The sequence below is a fragment of the Poecilia mexicana genome, unplaced genomic scaffold (genome assembly GCF_051168715.1).
Source record: "Poecilia mexicana isolate PSO_F unplaced genomic scaffold, ASM5116871v1 scaffold_13, whole genome shotgun sequence".
In the NCBI taxonomy this organism is placed as follows: Eukaryota; Metazoa; Chordata; class Actinopteri; order Cyprinodontiformes; family Poeciliidae; genus Poecilia; species Poecilia mexicana.
Window position 1 is genome coordinate 4,436,693 of NW_028263382.1, and position 22,618 is coordinate 4,459,310.

The 22,618-nt window shown below is 47.8% G+C and overlaps 1 protein-coding gene across 1 annotated transcript in view; it reads left to right on the plus strand.

Annotated features, from left to right (window-relative positions):
* Positions 1-22,618, plus strand: part of LOC106905976 (leucine-rich repeat and fibronectin type III domain-containing protein 1-like protein) — a 91,103-nt gene that overhangs the window by 65,312 nt on the left and 3,173 nt on the right. The window contains exons 3-11 of the mRNA XM_088011493.1: positions 573-820; positions 1,960-2,160; positions 2,738-2,904; positions 4,562-4,802; positions 6,338-6,550; positions 6,633-6,943; positions 12,231-12,414; positions 14,554-14,773; positions 14,847-15,068. Coding sequence (XP_087867619.1) covers positions 587-820; positions 1,960-2,160; positions 2,738-2,904; positions 4,562-4,802; positions 6,338-6,550; positions 6,633-6,943; positions 12,231-12,414; positions 14,554-14,773; positions 14,847-14,953 — 1,878 coding nt within the window. The 5' untranslated portion in view covers positions 573-586 and the 3' untranslated portion in view covers positions 14,954-15,068. The remainder of the gene's footprint in view (positions 1-572; positions 821-1,959; positions 2,161-2,737; positions 2,905-4,561; positions 4,803-6,337; positions 6,551-6,632; positions 6,944-12,230; positions 12,415-14,553; positions 14,774-14,846; positions 15,069-22,618) is intronic.

A 22,618-nucleotide genomic window follows, 5' to 3' on the forward strand; every position in this document is an offset into this window, starting at 1 on the left:
GAGAGACTGAGAGCTGTTGAGGAAGAGCTTTGTCTTTCTTCAATTTCTGCCAGGAAATCAGCTGTTTTCATCCAAACATGCACAGGTTTCACACTAGATGGGTAAAATATACAGATATGGACATTTGGTACATGCAACTCTTCATATTGTAACAGTGAAATCTTTCCCAAATATTATTGCTTCTTTTAGAATAAGAATGATTTTCTGTATTCCGGCATAAATAATGCTTGTGGATTAGTTTGTAAAACACTGAAGTTTTCTACAACTTCTTTAAATTTAACACCACAGTGTTGTGGCTGTTCAGGTGTATTTTTGTGTTTATTTGATTCCTATTCAAGGCACTTTGATAAGAATGACTATATATATGTAACATAGGCGGCTACAGAGTATCTTGGTTTACATTTTTGGTTGGTGGTGTGCCTCCAGATTTTTTCAATTAAAACAATTACCTTGGCTCAGAAAAGGTTGAAAAACACTGTGATAATGAAGCAGGCTCCGGGTCGGTTCTGGGTTGGTCGGTTCTGGGCCGGATCCGGGTCGGTTCTGATTTCTGTCCGTCTTTGTGTCCACAGGCAGACGGACAGCCATGGACGTCCTCTGGCTCGTCCTCCTGTCCTGCCTCCCGTCCTGCCTCTGCGACATGCTCTGTCCGAAGCGCTGCACCTGCCAGAACCTGCTGCCGTCCTACACGGTGCTGTGCGCCAAGACGGGCCTGCTCTTCGTCCCGCCAAACATCGACCGGCAGACGGCCGAGCTCCGGCTGATGGACAACTTCATCACCACGCTGAGACACCGAGACTTCGCCAACATGACCAGCCTGGTGAGTCGTGGAGCAGGTTCACCCTCCGAGGTCGGCGGTTCGCTCTGCTCCTCTCAGCCTATTGAACTTATTACAGCTTTGATTTGGTGTCCGGCTTCAGGAGCCTCACCTCTACTCAGACACATATTCAGGCATGTGCACCTGCAGGTGGCGCTATGGCATAAAATATGCGTTTATGCTTCTAACTGTTAGGATCTTTTCTTTGTGTTTATTCTAGGTTCTGCTTCTTGTGAGTCTGTGTACCGTCCTGTCTTCCCTGTGATTGTTCCCAGCTGTGTCTAGTTCCCCTGATTACCTCCTGTGTATTTAAGTCCACTTGTTGTCCTTGTCTCTTGCTCTGTTTCATGTCAGCCGTCCTAGTCGAGCTGTCTAGTCCTGAGTCGCTAACTCACGTTAATCCAGTTCTTCTGAACTGTTGATCCATCATTAAATCACCATTTATCGTCTACAACCTGAGTCTGCCTGCGTTCTTCCTCACCACCGCAACTGCACTTCGTGACACTAACTCGAAATTAGCATGTCCCATTAACAAAACTGATACGAGCCAAGTTTCTGTACAAAAAGTAGTTGGTGGATGTTTTTTTAGCAGAGCCATGAAGAAAGCATGAGCAGAACCAGCCTGAGCTCTGAGTCCAATGAAACTTGGCACAAAACTCCCTTAGAGAAACAAAAGAAAGTTATCGCAGCGGATTTTTGATTTTTTTGTTATTTTTATTCCCAGTTACGAAATAATGGCTAATTAAACATCGCTACGTATGTAGCTGCAAATTCAATTCCTCGTAATTTGGAACCGAAAAGAATTTCAAACGCGCTTCCTTCATACCTCCAACTACAAACAACTACAAAACTGCTAAATTTGCTAAATTTGCTACGCAACTGGAAATATCGTCAAACATAAAATTAAACATACTTCTTGAAATTTGTAAAAACATAAAGGTAGCAGCTTTAAGTACCAACTTAGACAGTCTATCGGGATAAGAAGTTGGTTTTGGTTCTATTCTTGTCCAACCCTGGGCAGAAGACCCCAATTCACCTGCATTTCATTTTTAGAACATTTTAGCAGAACCAGCTCCAGTCCAAACGGGTTCCTTGTTTCCTCTAGTCGTATCTCCAGCGTGATCCTGTGTTTGTTGGTGCAGATCCACCTGACCCTGAGCCGGAACACCATCAGCCAGATCAGACCCTACACCTTCGCCGACCTGCAGGACCTCCACGCCCTCCACCTGGACGCCAACCGCCTCACCGTCCTGGACGACTCGCACTTCCAGGGCCTGGTGAACCTGAGGCACCTGATCCTGGCCAACAACCAGCTGCACAGCATCTCAGAGGGGGCCTTCCAGGTAGGAGCGCCTCAGCAGGGGGCCTTCCAGGTAGGAGCGCCTCAGCAGGGGGCCTTCCAGGTAGGAGCGCCTCAGCAGGGGGCCCGTCCTGCTGTGGCCACTCTCTCTGCTGGTGTTTAGTGAGGTGAACAGAAGAGCCTTCATTCGGTCCAACCTTATCTTCACTGAGTTGTCTGAGTGTTGGGAACGTGGAGCTCGGCTTTGTCAGAGGAAAATAAAATCTTGTGAGGATGAAGTTTGAAAGCACTGCCGGCGCCATGCCAACGCTCTGGATGCGTCTCAGCGCTCAGAACCTTTCCATTCTGCCAACAAGTACTATGAATCATCCGACCTTGCAGTCGGACGGCCTCTGCCAACAATCCTCTGCTGAAAACTTATTGAAAGTCATTAAAAGCGGCTCAGAGTAGCTGTGGTGCTGCGGGTCAAGTGGTTCCTGGCTCCATCAGAACCAGCCGGCCCAGCCGGATGTCTCTGTAATGACCTGAGCAGCGCCGAGCGCAGCTGCTGCAAGGCAGCGTCAGGACGCTCAGAGCAGGACGAGCTTCAGTATGTCCCTGTCCTGTCCTGTCCCCTGCAGGACTTCCTGGAGACGCTGGAGGACCTGGACCTGAGCTACAACAACCTGGTGGACATCCCGTGGGACACGGTGTCCCTGCTGGTGAGCGTCAACACGCTGAGTCTGGACCACAACCTGATCGAGAGCGTCCCCGAGGGAATCTTCTCCAACCTGCACAAACTGGCCAGGTACGGCTCTATGCTCAGGGCGCCAGCAGCAGGCTGGGCTGCTGCGAGCTTCCTGTGGTTGGATCTTGTTCAGTAACACCAGACCAACTGGTTCTGGTTCTGGTTCTGAAGGTGTCAGAAGTTCTGGTTCGGCTGCATCACTGATGATCAAATTTATCTAAACTTCTGGGCCCAGAGGAGAGAAATTATTGTTTCTATTTCATTTTTGATTTTAATTTTTTTCCTAATAGATGGAAGCAAAGTCGCCACAGCGTCTGGCCACTTCCTGTCGGTCGCCACGGCCACTTCCTGTCAGTCGCCACAGCGTCTGGCCACTTCCTGTCGGTCGCCACGGCCACTTCCTGTCGGTCGCCACGGCCACTTCCTGTCAGTCGCCACAGCGTCTGGCCACTTCCTGTCGGTCGCCATGGCCACTTCCTGTCGGTCGCCACGGCCACTTCCCGTCGGTCGCCATGGCCACTTCCTGTCAGTCGCCACAGCGTCTGGCCACTTCCTGTCGGTCGCCATAGCCACTTCCTGTCAGTCGCCACAGCGTCTGGCCACTTCCTGTCGGTCGCCACGGCGTCTAGCCACTTCCTGTCGGTCGTCTGGCCACTTCCTGTCGTTCGCCACGGTGTCTGGCCACTTCCTGTCGGTTGCCATGGCCACTTCCTGTCGGTCGCCACAGCGTCTGACCACTTCCTGTTTGACCAGTGTCTCCCAGCAGTAGAAACCCTGCAGACTGCATCCTGATTGGCTGGAGGCGGCAGGTGTGAGTGGGTGTTGGATCCGGGTGGATGGAGGATGGGCCGAGCCGTTTGCTGCGCTCTTCTCTCTATCTCTGCTGATCCTTGGCCTCGCTCTTCCTCGCTCCTCCTCACTCGCCTCCCACCTGATCGATCGATTACCCATCTGCTCCCACCTCTTCCTTCGGCGCTAAACGCCAGAAAGCCTTAAATCTGATTTGGGAGGAGTGAGTCAGCCTGCTGTGGCCTTCCCCTCTCCTTATCTGTCTGGACCTGCCGCTTTTATTTTTAATAATTACGTCCTCTGGGCTCATATTTACAGCAGCAGAAATGAAACGCTGAAAACTGGCTTCACAGACATTTCTCCTTCCTCAGAATCGACGAGGAAAACCACCAGTTTGCAGATCGGTCGTCCTTCCGGGACGTTTTCATGGCTGCTTTTTTAAAAACCGCTGAGGCCGCAGACATGTGGCTTCAGATTTTACTGGGATGTGTCCACCAGGCTGGACATGTCTGTCCCTGTGTCCACCAGGCTGGACATGTGTGTGTCCCTGTGTCCACCAGGCTGGACATGTGTGTGTCCCTGTGTCCACCATGCTGGACATGTCTGTCCCTGTGTCCACCAGGCTGGACATGTCTGTCCCTGTGTCCACCATGCTGGACATGTCTGTCCCTGTGTCCACCAGGCTGGACATGTGTGTGTCCCTGTGTCCACCAGGCTGGACATGTGTGTGTCCCTGTGTCCACCATGCTGGACATGTCTGTCCCTGTGTCCACCAGGCTGGACATGTCTGTCCCTGTGTCCACCATGCTGGACATGTCTGTCCCTGTGTCCACCAGGCTGGACATGTGTGTGTCCCTGTGTCCACCAGGCTGGACATGTCTGTCCCTGTGTCCACCATGCTGGACATGTCTTTCCCTGTGTCCACCAGGCTGGACATGACGTCCAACAAGCTGAAGAAAATCCCCCCGGACCCGCTCTTCCTGCGGATCCCGGTCTACGCCAAGATGAAGGGCTCTCCGCTCACGGCGCTGGTTCTGAGCTTCGGGGGAAACCCGCTGCACTGCAACTGTGAGCTGGTGTGGCTGCGGCGGCTGACCCGCGAGGACGACCTGGAGACCTGCGCGTCGCCCAGGGACCTGGCTGGGAAGTACTTCTGGACCATCAGAGAGGTTCGCTCACTTGCCGTTCCTGCTAGCGCTAGCTAGGTTCTGATCCGGTTCTGATCTGGTTCTGACCCGGTTCTGACTGCCTCTGACCCAGTTCTGATCTGGTTCTGATCTGGTTCTGATCCGGTTCTGACCCAGTTCTGATCTGGTTCTGATCTGGTTCTGACCCAGTTCTGATCTGGTTCTGATCCAGTTCTGATTTGGTTCTGATCCGGTTCTGATTTGGTTCTGACCCGGTTCTGACTGCCTCTGACCCAGTTCTGATCTGGTTCTGATCCGGTTCTGACCCAGTTCTGATCCGGTTCTGACCCGGTTCTGATCTGGTTCTGACCCGGTTCTGATCTGGTTCTGACCCAGTTCTGATCTGGTTCTGACCCAGTTCTGATCTGGTTCTGATCCGGTTCTGACCAAGTTCTGATCTGGTTCTGATCCGGTTCTGACTGCCTCTGACCCGGTTCTGATCCGGTTCTGACTGCCTCTGACCCGGTTCTGACCCGGTTCTGATCTGGTTCTGACCCTGTTCTGATCTGGTTCTGATTTGGTTCTGACCCGGTTCTGACTGCCTCTGACCCAGTTCTGATCTGGTTCTGACCCAGTTCTGATCCGGTTCTGACCCAGTTCTGATCTGGTTCTGACTGCCTCTGACCCAGTTCTGATCTGGTTCTGACCCAGTTCTGATCCGGTTCTGATCTGGTTCTGACCCGGTTCTGACTGCCTCTGTCCCAGTTCTGATCTGGTTCTGATCCGGTTCTGACCCAGTTCTGATCCGGTTCTGACCCAGTTCTGATCTGGTTCTGACCCGGTTCTGACCCGGTTCTGACCCGGTTCTGATCTGGTTCTGACCCTGTTCTGATCTGGTTCTGATTTGGTTCTGACTGCCTCTGACCCAGTTCTGATCCGGTTCTGATCTGGTTCTGATCCGGTTCTGATCTGGTTCTGACCCGGTTCTGATCTGGTTCTGATCCGGTTCTGACTGCCTCTGACCCAGTTCTGATCTGGTTCTGATCCAGTTCTGATTTGGTTCTGATCCAGTTCTGATTTGGTTCTGATCCGGTTCTGACTGCCTCTGACCCAGTTCTGATCTGGTTCTGACCCAGTTCTGATCCGGTTCTGACCCAGTTCTGATCCGGTTCTGACCCAGTTCTGATCTGGTTCTGACCCGGTTCTGACCCGGTTCTGATCTGGTTCTGACCCAGTTCTGATCTGGTTCTGACCCAGGTCTGATCCGGTTCTGATCTGGTTCTGACCCAGTTCTGACTGCCTCTGACCCAGTTCTGATCCGGTTCTGATCCAGTTCTGACCCAGTTCTGATCCGGTTCTGATCTGGTTCTGATCCAGTTCTGATCCGGTTCTGACCCGGCTCTGGAGCCGCAGCGAGATTAGAAACTGCACCTGGAGCCGGACAGGTTAATGAGGCTTCTGCAGGAAGCCTAAGAGCTCCTGACCTCTGACCCCTGCTGGGCTCCACGGTTCGGACCGGATCCACTCCAGTCCGATGCGGCGGCCATGTTGTGAGGCTCTCTCTCTCCGTGCTGCAGGAGGAGTTCGTCTGCGAGCCGCCCATGATAACACGCCACACCTCCAAGATGTTTGTGATGGAAGGTCAGGAGGTCAGCCTGCGCTGTAAGTCCATCGGGGATCCGGAGCCGTCCACGCACTGGGTCAGCCCGGACGGGAAGCTGATCGGGAACACGTCCAGAACAGTCTGCTACGAGAACGGGTCGCTGGACATCCTGAAGGCGTCCGTCAAGGTGGGCGGAGCTTCCCTGATTCTGATTCTTCCTGAATTTGTCTTCCACTCTTCATGAGTTCCTGATGTTTCCTGTTCCTAAGGATTCTGGGAAGTTTACGTGCATCGCGTCCAACGCAGCAGGCGAGGCCACCGCTCCCGTTGAACTGGTCGTCAACGCCTCACCACACTTTGGGCCCAAACTGGAGCCGGACCCGGGGCCCTCAGACATCCCCACATCCATCAAATCCAACGTGAGCGGGGGCCAGCCCAGGGCCGACCCGCAGCGGGTCAGCGTGTCGGACCTGACCTCCAGCTCCGCCCTCATCCGCTGGCCGCCGCAGAACCACATCCCAGGGGTCCGCATGTACCAGATCCAGTACAACAGCTCCACCGACGACATCCTGATCTACAGGTGAGGGATTTCAGGCGTTTCAGGCGCAGAGCTGCGGTTCCTCCGCCGCCGTCTGGACTTATCAGAATCAGAGAAAGAGGAAAGTGGAGGCTTTCTGGAGCAGATTCTGAGTTTCGCTGTGTGCATGTTTACCGTTTGTACCTCAGTCAGCCGGAGTTAAAATAACTGGGCAGATTAATAATCCATGATCATCCTAAAAGCTTCAGAGTAAAACCATTTATAAGAAGCGTTGTCACACTGTGTGAGTTAGCTATTCCATTCCACAGCTCTGGAGCATGTTTAATGACAACACGATTACAGACGTGACACTTCTAGCTGTCCTTTGGATCTTATGTTAGCGATTAACACAGCTAACATTGCTAATGGTCAGTGGTGGACACCGCTAACTACAAAGTATGTTGTGCTAACCCTAATATGCTAATCATAAGCATTAGCTAACAGTTTAGCATTAAAATGCCATACCAACATTCCTGTTAGCTGCTGAGGTTAAACTGAAAACACTTTCTCTTCTAGAAGCTTCTTACATTTCCTGCTCTTCGTCAGACGAACACTTTGACTTTTTTTCACTCAGTCACATCTTCCACACTAAAGAGAGTTGCTGCTGCAAACTGTTGGTTTGGAGCAGAAGCAGCTAGTCCAGCTAATGTTTCTACAGACCAGCTCTGACTCCAGACGACTGGGTTCATTAACCGGACGGAGAAACCACCGGGCTGAAGGTCAGCTGCTGCTGTAGATGCTGCAGCTGCTGTAGATGCTGCAGCTGCTGTAGATGCTGCAGCTGCTGTAGATGCTGCAGCTGCTGTAGATGCTGCAGCTGCTGCAGATGCTGCAGCTCCTGCAGATGCTGCAGCTCCTGCAGATGCTGCAGATGCTGCAGCTCCTGCAGATGCTGCAGCTCCTGCAGATGCTGCAGATGCTGCAGCAGCTACAAAGGAAAAGCAGCCATAAGGGAAAGGGAATCTCTTTCCCTTAATGAGCGCAGAGAGAGAACATTAAGACGAAGCAGTATGTCTCTGCTTTTATAAAGCAAAGTGTTGTTGCTGCAGCAGTTCTTAAATTTAGTGTTAAAGATTAATCCGAGTGGTTATCTTACACAATATTCCTATCTCTGTAGGAATGAGTTGAATTAATAAAACGGCTCATAATTCAAATGTGGCTTTGAATAAAAGACCCGGCTCCAGCTCCAGAACTGGACCTGGGGCCGTTTGGACTCTTCTGTCACCAGGCGTCCCTCCCAGCAGAGGCGCCCTGGGCAAACCGCCTTTCTGGTCCCGGTGTCTCCTGGGTAAACGCCGTTCCTCATGTTGGGACATTTCCTGTTTTAGCTCCTGATGCGACAGCAGGCAGTGTTTATGGCCCGGGATCCACCAGAACCCAACATTCCGCCTACAGAACTCCATCAGGACGTTTCCAGTATCAGTTGGGGTTCTGGTTCCGACTGGGACGGGCTGGATCAGGTGGACTCTCTGGCAGATGTCAGCTGTTAACCCAACACATTTGCCGTTTCAATCCATTTAAAACTTCAACTTTAGATCCGCTCTGGGTCAGAACCGATCCTGTTGGGATTAGTGGAGAGGAGATCCAGATTTCTGCTTCATCCTGACCGGATCCCTTCCTGTCCACATCGTTTTACCCTTCAGCTGACCATCTGGGAGTCTCAGCGATACATGACTGCCCCCTAGTGGCCAAATCAATAAGTATCAGCTGAAATCAGTCACTGCAAATATCCGCCATGCAGCCCAGATGATTCAAACTCATGTTTGGACTCACTGAAGTTTGAAAGTGTGATGTGAAGATCCACATGCTGTTACATCATCGTTCAGCTGGGAGACTGTAGGAAGTTTTTCCACAAAATGTTCCTCCAGAAGCCAGCAGAGGCTGTCCTGGAGCTGCCTGAACAGAAATCATGGTTCTAACGTCTCCCACAGCTGCTTGGACAGAAGCTGCTCCATCTTTCATATTTATCATCTTCTGATGTAGGGCCAGTGTTGTATCCTCATCTTAACGAGAAGAAGCCTGACCCAAAATACACAGAACAGCGAAAACAAGTCAACATGGAGGAGTTTTATGGAAATACCTTAACTGCAATAATAATCAACCAAAATACCAAAACAAGTCGTGTTGGAAGAACATGAAGAAATTCCTGAATGCTTCCTGATAAAATGTCTGAAGCATCTTGTTCCACTGAAGACCCGTTTCCTTCAAAGGCTCACCACATTTTCTCTTTTTCTCAAGTAAAAGTAAAAAATAAATCAATAAAAAACAAGGTTAAAATATTTTAACAGTTTTTGACTTTTTGCTCGCCTTTTCCTGAGGATGAACAAAAAATTGTGATTAAAAAAGTATACTTCTATAATTTCTGCAGCAGCTAATAGAGTAAAAGAGAAAAAAAAATGTAATTATGTAATTTTTTGTTTGTTTTGTTTCATCTCATCCAGAACAGAAGAAAAAAATTACGAATATAAGATTTTTTCTTTTCCTTTTCACTGAATTACAGGACTTACAAAAACAGAACAGGAGATTTTATTTTTTTTATTGCCCTTCAGAGCATAGGAGACACAGACAGGTGACATAAAAATATTTTTCCTTTTTACTCTTTAAGTTGTTTGCTGTAGAAATGACATTTTTCAACCTCTCTTTTAGCAACAAATGTTCCACAAGGAAGAAAAAAAGCTGTGATATAATTGAGTCTAGACTTGAAGCTAATAGGAAGCTAACAGGAAATAAACTGGAAGCTAACAGGAAATAAACTGGAAGCTAAGGGGAAGTAAATCGGAAGCTAACACTAAATAAACTGGAAGCTAACAGGAAACAAACTGGAAGCTAACAGGAAACAAACTGGAAGCTAACGGGAAACAAACTGGAAGCTAACGGGAAGTAAATCGGAAGCTAACAGGAAATAAACTGGAAGCTAACAGGAAATAAACTGGAAGCTAACGGGAAGTAAATCGGAAGCTAACAGGAAATAAACTGGAAGCTAACAGGAAACAAACTGGAAGCTAACGGGAAATAAACTGGAAGCTAACAGGAAGTGTCATACTGCAGGAGGCAGCTGAAACGTTATAATAATAGAAAAAGTTTATCTTCTTCTTCTGTGGTTCTCATCCCATGAGGATTTTAGTTCCTCCTGCAGAATCTCTTGGCGGTCGCGCTGACGTCACTCCGGCTGGTTGCTCCAGTCAGACTCTGGAGGAAGAGGAAGATGAGATGTTTCTGCCTTCCTCCTCCTCTTCTTCCTCTGGGCCAAGAAAAACCTGCCCAGCTTCCTCCTTCACCGTTTCCTGACTCTCCAGGCCAAACAGAGTTGCCCTGTGAGGATGAGCATCAGGAAAAGCTTTGCCTCTGTCAGCAGCAGGAAATGAAGAAATCGATTCTTCCTCCTTTAATATTCTCCGCTGCTCCTCTTCCTCCTCTGTCCCACAGAACTGGATGCTTGTGCTTTCATGAAAGGCTTTCTGTTAGCAGGTGTGTGTGTGTGAGAGAGAGAGACTAAAGCAGGGCAGGAAGGCGGCTGATGAAAGCTGTGAGGAAGACTCAGCTGATGCAGCGATGAGAGGAAGAGGAGGAGATGACAGCTGATCATATTCTGCTGAGGTGATGAAGGCATCAGCTTTCCTCTCCTACTGCTCTCCTCTTAATGTCACCTTCCTCCTCTTCATCCTTCCTGTCTATCTGTCCCAGCGGTCACAAGACAAGACGTCCAGGTTGTCCTCTCCATCCAGAGCTGGACCATCTGGAAGATCAGAGACCCGGACCAAAACTCTGTCTCTGTTGGACGAGTCTATCCCAGAGCAGCAGCAGAAGAAGAAGAAGAAGAAGAGCGAGTGAAGATGACGTCACTAATCCAGCTTTGCTTTCCATCGATTAGTGCAGTGGTTCCCAAACTTTTTCTGCCCCCCCTATGGATTACAAATGGCTGTCTGGTTGAAACGACGCTTGTGAGGGGCGGGGGGGGCTTCGACTTTTCTGGGGGCAAAATGAATCGTAGCTGAAAATAGACACCAACATCGGTAGCCTACAGGCTACTTGTTAAGCTAAAGGTTCTGTATTGATGTTAGCTAGTCATCTTTTAGCTAACATTAGCTAGTCATCTTTTAGCTAACATTAGCTAGTCATCTTTTAGCTAACATTAGCTAGTCATCTTTTAGCTAACATTAGCTAGTCATCTTTTAGCTAACATTAGCTAGTCATCTTTTAGCTAACATTACCTGCATCCAGCAGCTTCACTCAACTCAGTCGGTTAGTTTGGAGGAAAAACTGTGAAAAGTTCTTTGCGTTTTGCTGGTTTGCTGCCGTGATTCTAACACAAACCTACGTAGCTCCGCCCAGCAGCAGCAGGTCTCCTTCACAGGTGGAAACCCAGCGCGAGCGTCGTAGCGCTCATGTTGCGTTTAAAGGCGGCTCGGAAAAACAGGTTACAACATGTTAACAACGGATTAAACAGTTTTAACTGCTGATAAAAGTGACAGAGGACACAGATATGGGAAGTGTGGAAGGGTCGCTCGGCTTACCGATCTGATTCTTCTCCAGGCGCTGCTTCAGAATATTCTGATCTGATCTTCTGCCAGCAGGAAGTGATGGACAAGATCGGAATTTTCAGCCAATCACGTCACACCCTGCATTTATTTGGATTTTATTTATGAAATCAACAAGAAGTAGAGAGTTATTGCTCTGTTAGGTTTCATTAGCAGCAAGTAGATAAGGGGATGGATGGATGAATGTGCTGCTGTTATTCCTTCTGCTTTTGGATGCAACTGCAGGGTTTTTGATTCCGTCTTCCTTTCGGACAGTTGCTATGGCAACAGTGTGTAGTTTTTTTAGCTGATTAGTATCTGAAATAAACCCCAACGTCTCTCCGTTCTGAGCGATTCACTGCGTTTCTAATCTGAGCGGATTATCAGAACTCGTTTTGCTTCTGAAGCAGAACCAGGAAGAGTCCGGTTCTGATTCTGTTCTGACTGGATCAAGAATGGAGCATGTAACGGCGACTGTCAGAGAAAAACTCCCATGATGCCTCAGATTTAGAGCGCCTCCTGGTGGAGCCTCGGTTCTACATCATCCACATGAAAAATTCAATGCTGTGCATTACTTGCATTATTCACCCAGAGTATTCTGCTGGCCCGGATCTCTGGAGCGGTTCTGACCCGGTTCTACAGTAGGGCTGTTTTTGGTTCTGTTGCAGTTTAAATGGAAACGTGTTGAGTTGATACAGCTGTAGCCGTGGTAAGCATTAGCATTAGCATTCCTCTGGACCCAGAGCCAATCATCTGTCTCCGTCTGTCTGCAGGATGATCCCGGCCAATCACAAGTACTTCCTGCTGAGTGACCTGGCGGCGGCGCGGGACTACGAGCTTTGCGTCCTGGCGGTCTATGACGATGGCGTCACCACGCTGACCGGAACCAAGATGGTGGGCTGCGTCTCCTTCACCACCGACTCTGAGTACGGCCGCTGCCACTCCATCCGGGACCAGGTCGGTGCTCCGCCTACCGGGACATCTACTGGGCCCAGTTCACCAAACTGAACTGGACCACAGATCCCAGTTTACTGATCTGGTCACCAGATCCAGATCCGTCAGTCCCCCTTCATCCTTCATTCTGAAAGCCCAGAGGTTCTGGTTCTGGTCCCAGAGGTTCTGGTTCTGGTCCCAGAGGTTCTGGTTAATGGACGTCCACCTTGACAGACCAAAATTAACACATCGATTCAGTGAAGCATGGTGGTGGCAGCATCATGCTGTGGGGCAGCAGGGGAGGTCAGACTGGGATCAGTCAATCAATCAGTCAATCAATCAATCTTAATCATTATTACTACACTGAACATAATCAGATTGCATCATCATCAACTCATGTTTATTTTCAGAATTTGTTTCAATGAACCAATAAAATAAACTGGACAGACGTTGAATACATGAGCCTGCACCTGTCCTACTTCCTGTCTCTTCTGTCCTACTTCCTGTTTCCACAGTTCTACTTCCTGTCTCTCCTGTCCTACTTCCTGTCTCTCCTGTCCTACTTCCTGTCTCTCCTGTCGTCCTTCCTGTCTCGCCTGTCGTCCTTCCTGTCTCTCCTGTCGTCCTTCCTGTCTCTCCTGCCCTACTTCCTGTCTCTCCTGCCCTACTTCCTGTCTCTCCTGTCCTCCTTCCTGTCTCTCCTGCCCTACTTCCTGTCTCTCCTGTCCTCCTTCCTGTCTCTCCTGTTGTCCTTCCTGTCTCTCCTGTCGTCCTTCCTGTCTCTCCTGTCCTACTTCCTGTCTCTCCTGTTGTCCTTCCTGTCTCTCCTGTCCTACTTCCTGTCTCTCCTGTTGTCCTTCCTGTCTCTCCTGTCCTACTTCCTGTCTCTCCTGTTGTCCTTCCTGTCTCTCCTGTCCTACTTCCTGTCTCTCCTGTTGTCCTTCCTGTCTCTCCTGTCCTACTTCCTGTCTCTCCTGTTGTCCTTCCTGTCTCTCCTGTCCTACTTCCTGTCTCTCCTGTTGTCCTTCCTGTCTCTCCTGTTGTCCTTCCTGTCTCTCCTGTCGTCCTTCCTGTCTCTCCTGCCCTCCTTCCTGTCTCTCCTGTCCTACTTACTGTCTCTCCTGCCCTCCTTCCTGTCTCTCCTGCCCTACTTCCTGTCTCTCCTGCCCCTACTTCCTGTCTCTCCTGTCGTCCTTCCTGTCTCTCCTGTCCTACTTCCTGTCTCTCCTGTCCTACTTCCTGTCTCTCCTGCCGTCCTTCCTGTCTTTCCTGTCGTCCTTCCTGTCTCTCCTGTCGTCCTTCCTGTCTCTCCTGCCCTCCTTCCTGCCCTCCTTCCTGTCTCTCCTGTCCTACTTCCTGTCTCTCCTGTCGTCCTTCCTGTCTCTCCTGTCGTCCTTCCTGTCTCTCCTGTCCTCCTTCCTGCCCTCCTTCCTGCCCTCCTTCCTGTCTCTCCTTCCCTCCTTCCTGTCTCTCCTGTCCTACTTCCTGTCTCTCCTGTCCTACTTCCTGTTGTCCTTCCTGTCTCTCCTGTCGTCCTTCCTGTCTCTCCTGCCCTCCTTCCTGTCTCTCCTGTCCTACTTCCTGTCTCTCCTGTCCTACTTCCTGTCTCTCCTGTCGTCCTTCCTGTCTCTCCTGTCGTCCTTCCTGTCTCTCCTGTCGTCCTTCCTGTCTCTCCTGTCCTACTTCCTGTCTCTCCTGCCCTCCTTCCTGCCCTCCTTCCTGTCTCTCCTTCCCTCCTTCCTGTCTCTCCTGTCCTACTTCCTGTCTCTCCTGTCCTACTTCCTGTCTCTCCTGTCGTCCTTCCTGTCTCTCCTGTCGTCCTTCCTGTCTCTCCTGTCGTCCTTCCTGTCTCTCCTGTCGTCCTTCCTGTCTCTCCTGTCCTACTTCCTGTCTCTCCTGTCGTCCTTCCTGTCTCTCCTGTCGTCCTTCCTGTCTCTCCTGTCGTCCTTCCTGTCTCTCCTGTCGTCCTTCCTGTCTCTCCTGCCCTCCTTCCTGTCTCTCCTGCCCTCCTTCTAAGTGTTTGTCCTCTCTGTACGGCATCCTGTTAATGCATTTAATCAGTAACCTTTTGCTCCTGTAGACAGCTTCTTGTTGTCATGGAAACCAGGTCACAGCAGCAGCTTTCCTCCACCCTGGCGTCTAACTTCCTGTCTGTCCCTCCAGTTCCTGGGCGGCACCATGATCATCATCATCGGCGGGATCATTGTGGCGTCTGTGCTCGTCTTCATCTTCATCCTGCTGATGAAGTACAAGCTCCATAGCAACCACTACAAGCAGAAAGCCGCGGCGCGTCACGCCAACGTCTGCTCCCAGACCAACGGAGGCGGAGGGGGCGGAGCCACCGGCGTCCTGGCGCTGCCTCCGTCCGCCGCGGGGGGTGCAGGTATCCGACCCGCCGAGCGGCCGGCCCGGGTCCGGTTCTGACGGCGTTCTGATGGCATTCTGATGTCTTCCAGGCGCTAATAAAAGCTGCGCGCTGGCAGCAGAGGCAGGAGCTTCTCTCAGAGGGACGACCGTGGTGGACCTGAACCCGAGTCTCGACGAGGACGCCGCGTCCCAATAACAGGAAGCCGGACGCTCCGCGCCGACTCCCCTTCCTGTTTGTCTCACTGCGTTTCTTTTTCTGCTCCATCCTGGAGTCAAACTGGACTTCCTGTGAGGAGCAGCGACGCTCAGCGGTGAGTCCCACTCAGGACACGCCACACCAAGCTAGACCTTTAATTTGAAAGGTTCCGTTCTGTTCAGTCGATTTACTCAGCTGACTGCATCCAATCATGGACAGTGGAGAGGGACAACTTCCTGTTTAAGAGGAAGTGACCTCTGCAGAACCTGGCTCAGTGTGGTGGGGGAGGGGACAGGGGACTTTCATGCTGCGTAATAGTGATAATTAAAAGCAGTGCTAGCGGCTAATAGCAGAGCTAATGTGAAGCGTTGTTGCTAATTTTAAGAAACATTTAGCGCTCTTGGCTTCCCCTAAAGGAATTTTTCTGAAGAAATTGTGAAGCGCTAATTTTCTTGACTGTTTTTTAAACTTTCAGTTGAATAAAATTTGACGTCTGTGTTAAAGTTTTGAGAAAATGGAAAGAATACAGCAACAAACTGATGGTAATTTATCCAGAAAACATCCTGGAGGGGAAGCTAAGGGCGCTAAACGTTCTCAAAGTTTGTAAAAATGCTAAAGCGTTAAACAGTTAGCTGTGCTAATAGCGTCCTAGTCAGTTAGCAGCAATCTGTCCACCACAAGGTGATCTGAGGTCACATGATCTGGTCTGTAAAACACATAAATACGTTTCTGTTTGAAAACAGAACATCATGCATAGAGCTGCTGGACTAGACGATTCTATGTGACAGATCTGTGTTAATTTGATTTTATCGCCTCCCGCCATTAGATTGTGTTTTATTGGTAACTGTTCAGAAACCGAAGCGTTACCTTCAAAGTCAGCCGAAGGACGAAATGAGAAACTTTGTGTTTTTGTTCTTAAAACTGCAGGAAATTGTGAAACTTGAATCCAGATTGTTTCTGCAGCAGCAGGACAGACAGAGAGGCGAGACGGGGGACAAGCCAGGAAACGTTTCAGAGCAAGAAGACTCAATGTCAGAATGAGAATCTGAATCAGGCACAAACAGACTGAGACCCCCGTCCCTCTGACTGTCTTCACAGTCGATTTCCAGATCCAGGTCGTTCTGCTTCTTCTTCGTCTCGGCTCTCCTCCTCCCTGCTGTTTGTTCAGCTGGAGCTTCAAGGCGTCGACATGTGGAGACGTCCGTCTGGAGGATTCTTTGAGCTTCAGCACCGATTTATTTTCAGTCGATAAATGATGGATCAGAGGAAAGTCCTGCCCCGTTCAGGCAGACAGATGCTTCACCTGTAGGCGGTGGTGGCAGCATCATGCTGGGTCTTCATGGAAGAAGAGGAAGTAAGTGTTTAGAAGATGTGACTGGAGGTTTGCTTCCAGCAGGAGCCAACACAGGAAGGAGTTCAGCAGAGAAAACGTTTTAAACAAACTGAAAACACGACGATTTCCTGTCCCTTCCTTCACTATTTGGGACCAGGGGCGCCACCAGGAATCTTTGGCCCCCTGACAAAAGCTTACATTGGGCCCCCCTGACCAGCTGCTGTTACAATTTCTTGAGTCTATTTGACCCATAAAAAGTGTCACAATTTTAAAGTCTTGCATCTGCCTTGCTCTCTTTGGTTCAATTCTGATAACTAGCACAATATTTACTGCTCATGAATTTAACATCCAACAGTCCACATCCAGTATGCAAGTAGGTTGTTTACATTTTTCTATTAGTTTTAGATACTGAAATGTCTCTACCAACAAGCAACCATCAAAAGCAACGTGCAAAATACACATAAAACAATCCAGACTTCTCAAAATGTTATGTAGTTGCATTTTATTCAAGCTGCAGTACATAACTTTAATAAAAATATGTTTTCTCCATATTTGTTAAAGCTGTCACCATGTTGTAGCAGTTTGTTATGAGACAGATAATCTGTGAAAACAATCAATCTCCTCCATCTGCTTCCTGAATTACTATTACTGGTTAAAGTAATGAACCGTTCTGACCAAAACAACCAATCAGAACCAGGAGGAGGGTCTTAGCGCTGTCAATCATCCTCATTCACTCGCTGCTAAATGTGCTAATGGGGGAGAAACAACTTATTACAAGAAACTGTTTATCTGCCATCATTGGTAGCTATGCTAACTGAACTGAGCATTCACAGTTTGAATCTGCATAGCTCCGTGCTATGCTAGCTGCAGCACGGCGCAAATCGAGGGGGAGGAAGGATGAGCAGCACCTCATGAGATTGTGATTGACAGCACTAAAATTCTCCTGCCACTGACTGGTTGTTTCAAGCACTGGGAGAAGGCAGAGGAAACAGATTTTCACAGTTTACCTCTCATACCAATCTGTTACAACATAATGACAGTTTTAAAAAATATGTGGAAAAATATTTATATAAAAGTTACATACTGCAGCTTTAATTTCACTCAGGAGAGAACAGGTCAGGAGGGACGTGGGTTAGAGCTGCTGCTGTCTCATCTGATAAGTGGTTAAAGGTACAAGGGAAAAATTAAATATATGAATATGTTGGTAATTTTTTTCCTTAATTCATCAAATGCTAGTGAAAAGAAGGCAAACAGTAGTCTGTAGCTAAGCTAACTATGCTAAATGGTTGATAATCTCCCACAGTCTACTCACCTCTCTTGGAGAAAAACTGGGTTATAAATTCACACTCTCGCCTTTCTCTCTCTCTCTCTCTCTCTCTCTCTCTCTCTATTTTGTTTTTAAAACTTGACTTTATAACTTTTCGTAGCAGCATAGTAACCGCCACAGTCGTTTTGTGGCAGCTGTGTTCAGCTGCAGCTTCTACTGACTGCAGCTGAACAGCGTCACCATCAAACGCTCCAAGCAGGAAGGAACCATTTCATGCAGATCCAGGGGGTTCAGGGCAAATATGTATCTGTGTTTTTTGGTCTGGGGGGTAACATTAAATTTTTACAGCTAAAAACAATCTTTGAAAATAAAATATGATTAATTTTGGATTTGACAGGACCCTGACTTTTTTATTTTATGTCTGTGAACAAAATATAAATAATTAAATTGTAGAGGGCCCCCTGCTGGTCAGCCCCTAGAATTGTCGTCACTTTTCACCCCTTTACCGCGCCCCTGTTTGGGAGAAATCTTAAATCTGCGTCTCCAGCTTATCTGTCAGTTTCATCTGATATACAGGAACAGACCGGAACCCTGATCCAGCCAGAATAACACCAGTCGCCTCCTTGTGGCTGGTTGGTGTCACAGCAGCTGTACTTGATTGAAATGATCAACTTTCAGTTTCAAAGCAAGAAACATCAACAGCACGAAAAAGACACCAGAACTAACCCAGAGGATCCGAGTGTTGCACTCTGACCTCAGTGAGGTTTGTGGGTCGTTGCTGATGTTTTCATCTGTCATGTTTTCACCTGTCATGTTTTCACCTGTCATGTTTTCATCTGTCATGTTTTCACCTGTCATGTTTTCATCTGTCATGTTTTCACCTGTCATGTTTTCACCTGTCATGTTTTCACCTGTCATGTTTTCACCTGTCATGTTTTCACCTGCCATGTTTTCACCTGTCATGTTTTCATCTGTCATGTTTTCACCTGTCATGTTTTCACCTGTCATGTTTTCACCTGTCATGTTTTCACCTGTCATGTTTTCACCTGTCATGTTTTCATCTGTCATGTTTTCATCTGTCATGTTTTCCTGCTGGTGGAAACTTCTGCTTTTCCTTCTTAATTCAATCAAATAATGAGCTGCTCCTCGTTTACGGCTCAGTCCGTCAGCTTGTCAGAGCTTCAGGTTCTTGATGTTGAGCAGCAAACTGGATGTTTGTGTCAGAATTAAGGAATTCCTGCACAGAGGTCACCGAGGTCAGAGCAGCCGGCAGCTCCTGCAGCCTGATGGATCATCAGGCCGACACAGAGCGGCGTGACGCTGCAGAGGTCCAGCCCGGTTTGGTCCCGGCCGGGTTCCTCACGCGGAGCCACAGTGACACCTTGTGGCCGGTCGCTGCACTGCGGATTTTATTTTTATCCCGATGTATCCGGGGAGAAGAAAAGCGAAGCTGTCTCTTGGTTCATGCGTCGCTGAGCTCTGGCTGCTCTCAGGTGTGAGGAGAGAACTGAACTGGGATTTCTGAGCAGGAGGAGGAACTTTTTCAGAAATCTAAATAAAACGATGAAACATTGAGACACTTCCTCTGGAGCAGCATCTGAAATCAAACCATAGAAGCTTCATTTGTTCAGAAGCAGCAGAATCCTCAGAGTCACAATTCAGTTTAATGAGGAACGTCTCAGTTTTATTATTATTATTATTGTTATTATTATTATTATTATTTATAGATCAGGTTAGAATGTCCCACTCAGGGCCGCGGTAAAGGGGGGAAAATGATGACAATTCTATGACCCCTGACTGACAGCCTTCCACAAATTGGAAATATATTTTTTGTTCATAGAAATAAAAAATATATATATTGGGGCCCTGTCAATTACAAAATTAATCATATTATATTTTCAAATATTGTTTTTAGCAGTAAAAATGTTATGTTCCCACTCCAAGACCAAAAAACTCACATCCATATTTGCCCTGAACCCCCCCAACCCCTCCTGCATTAAATGGTTCGTTCCTGGTTGGAGAGATTCACAGTGACGCTGTTAGCAGCAGAGAGTGGACGACACGAACGACTGTGCCAGTTACTATGCTGCTAAGAAAAGTTATAAAGTCAGGTTTTAAAAAAAAGACAGAGAAAAAGGCGAGAGTGTTAATTTATAACCCAGTTTTTCCTCCAAGAGAGGTGAGTAGACTGTGTGAGATTATCAACCATTTAGCCTAATTAGCTTAGCTACAGACTACTGTTTGCCTTCTTTTCACTAGCATTTAATGAGTTAAGGAAAAAAATTACCAACATATTCATATATTTAACTTGTCCCTTTTACCTTTAACCACTTGACAGACGAGTCAGTCAGCAGCAGCTCTAACCCACGTCCCTCTTGACCTGTTCTCTCCTGAGTAATCTGTGAAAAATCCATTTCCTCTGCTTTCTCTCAGTGCTAGAAACAACCAATCAGAGGCAGGAGAGTTTTAGTGCTGTCAATCACAATCTCGTGGTGCTGCTCATCCTTCCTCCCCTTGCTCTGTGCTATTCTGCCACTAGCATAGCCTGTTGTGAATGCTCAGTCTGGTTAGCATAGCTACCAATGATGGCAGATAAACAATTTTCCTGTAATAATAACTTGTTTCTCCCCCATTAGCACATTTAGCAGAGAGTGAATGAGGCTAATTGACAGCGCTAAGACCCTCCTCCTGGTTCTGATTGGTTGTTTTGGTCAGAACGGTTCATTACTTTAACCCAGAGGTTCCCAAACTGTGGGGCGCACCCCCTAGGGGGGGCCGTGTCATTGCAGGGGTCGCGGGAAGCCGTCTGGATGAAAAAAAAACAAAACATGAACGCTGTATGCGCTGGGTTTTTACCTTAGAATGACAAACTCTCTGTTATTCCTGTCAGTTTGATACAGTAGAGGCTTCCACACTTCCCATATCTGTGTCCTCTGTCACTTTTATCAGCAGTTAAAACTGTTTAATCCGTTGTTAACATGTTGTAACCTGTTTTTCCGAGCCGCCTTTAAACGCAACATGAGCGCTACGACGCTCGCGCTGGGTTTCCACCTGTGAAGGAGACCTGCTGCTGCTGGGCGGAGCTACGTAGGTTTGTGTTAGAATCACGGCAGCAAACCAGCAAAACGCAAAGAACTTTTCACAGTTTTTCCCTCCAAACTAACCGACTGAGTTGAGTAAAGCTGCTGGATGCAGGTAATGTTAGCTAAAAGATGACTAGCTAATGTTAGCTAACAGATGACTAGCTAATGTTAGCTAAAAGATGACTAGCTAATGTTAGCTAAAAGATGACTAGCTAATGTTAGCTAAAAGATGACTAGCAGGTAATGTTAGCTTAAAGATGACTAGCTAATGTTAGCTAAAAGATGACTAGCTAATGTTAGCTAAAAGATGACTAGCTAACATCAATACAGAACCTTAAGCTTAGCAAGTACCTTGTAGGCTACCGATGTTGGTGTCTATTTTCAGCTACGTACATTCATTTAGCCCACAGAAAAGTCGATGCCCCCCACCCCCCCTGCGTTGTTTCTACCAGACAGCCATTTGTAATCCATAGGGGAGGCGCAGAAGAAAAGGTTTGGGAACCACTGCTTTAGCCAGTAATAGTAATTCAGGAAGCAGATGGAGGAGATTGATTGTTTTCACAGATTATCTGTCTCATAACAAACTGCTACAACATGGTGACAGCTTTAACAAATATGGAGAAAACATATTTTTATTAAAGTTATGTACTGCAGCTTGAATAAAATGCAACTACATAACATTTTGAGAAGTCTGGATTGTTTTATGTGTATTTTGCACGTTGCTTTTGATGGTTGCTTGTTGGTAGAGACATTTCAGTATCTAAAACTAATAGAAAAATGTAAACAACCTACTTGCATACTGGATGTGGACTGTTGGATGTTAAATTCATGAGCAGTAAATATTGTGCTAGTTATCAGAATTGAACCAAAGAGAGCAAGGCAGATGCAAGACTTTAAAATTGTGACGCTTTTTATGGGTCAAATAGACTCAAGAAATTGTAACAGCAGCTGGTCAGGGGGGCCCAATGTAAGCTTTTGTCAGGGGGCCCAAGATTCCTGGTGGCGCCCCTGGTCCCACTGCATGGGAGAGAAGCAGCAGATCCTCAATGTTATCAGTTGAAACTCTTCCACAGAGAGAGGTCAAGACCCAGGACTGGATCAGAACCAGATCCGTGTGGGTCCAGTCCAACACCAGACGGTTGGTTCTGGTTGTAACTTGTTGTCGTCTGTTTTCCTGTTGGAGCATCACATCGGATTGGCTCTTCAGACAGAACCGGTTCTGCTCCTGATGGTGATGATGAGATGCAGCGTATGGCGCCACCATGTGGGGGCAGTATAAACACTGCATTGTTACTGCAGGCAGAGATGGAGGCAGAGCATCATGGGAGTTGGAGCGTAGAGCTTAGCAAGATGTTTGTCATCACCAAAGTATTCCAGGATTGGTTCTAATAATAATAATAATAATAATAATGATATATAGTGATGTCATGTTGCAGCGTGCAGACTCTCTCTCTGCGCCTATGAAGTCTGACTCAGCCTGTGTGGAGTGACTCCAGGGGCAGGCAGTCCGACCGCTTCTGAGCAGTTCAGGTCCAGAACAGTTCTTTATACTGAATCATTTCTTCGCAATGAATCAGTTCTTCACGACGACTCAGTTCTTTGTAATGAATCAGTTCTTCATAAAGAATCAGTTCTTTACAATGAATCAGTTCTTCATACTGAATCAGTTCTTCATCATGAATCAGTTCTTCATCATGAATCAGTTCTTCATCATGAATCAGTTCTTCGTAATGAATCAGTTCTTCATCATGAATCAGTTCTTCATACTGAATCAGTTCTTCATCATGAATCAGTTCTTCATACTGAATCAGTTCTTCATCATGAATCAGTTCTTCATCATGAATCAGTTCTTCGTAATGAATCAGTTCTTCATCATGAATCAGTTCTTCATACTGAATCAGTTCAGCTCAGATGAAACATTCAGGTGAACACCAGGCGCAGGCCAACTTACGGACAGTTAGCTAGCACTAGCTCTGGTGCTC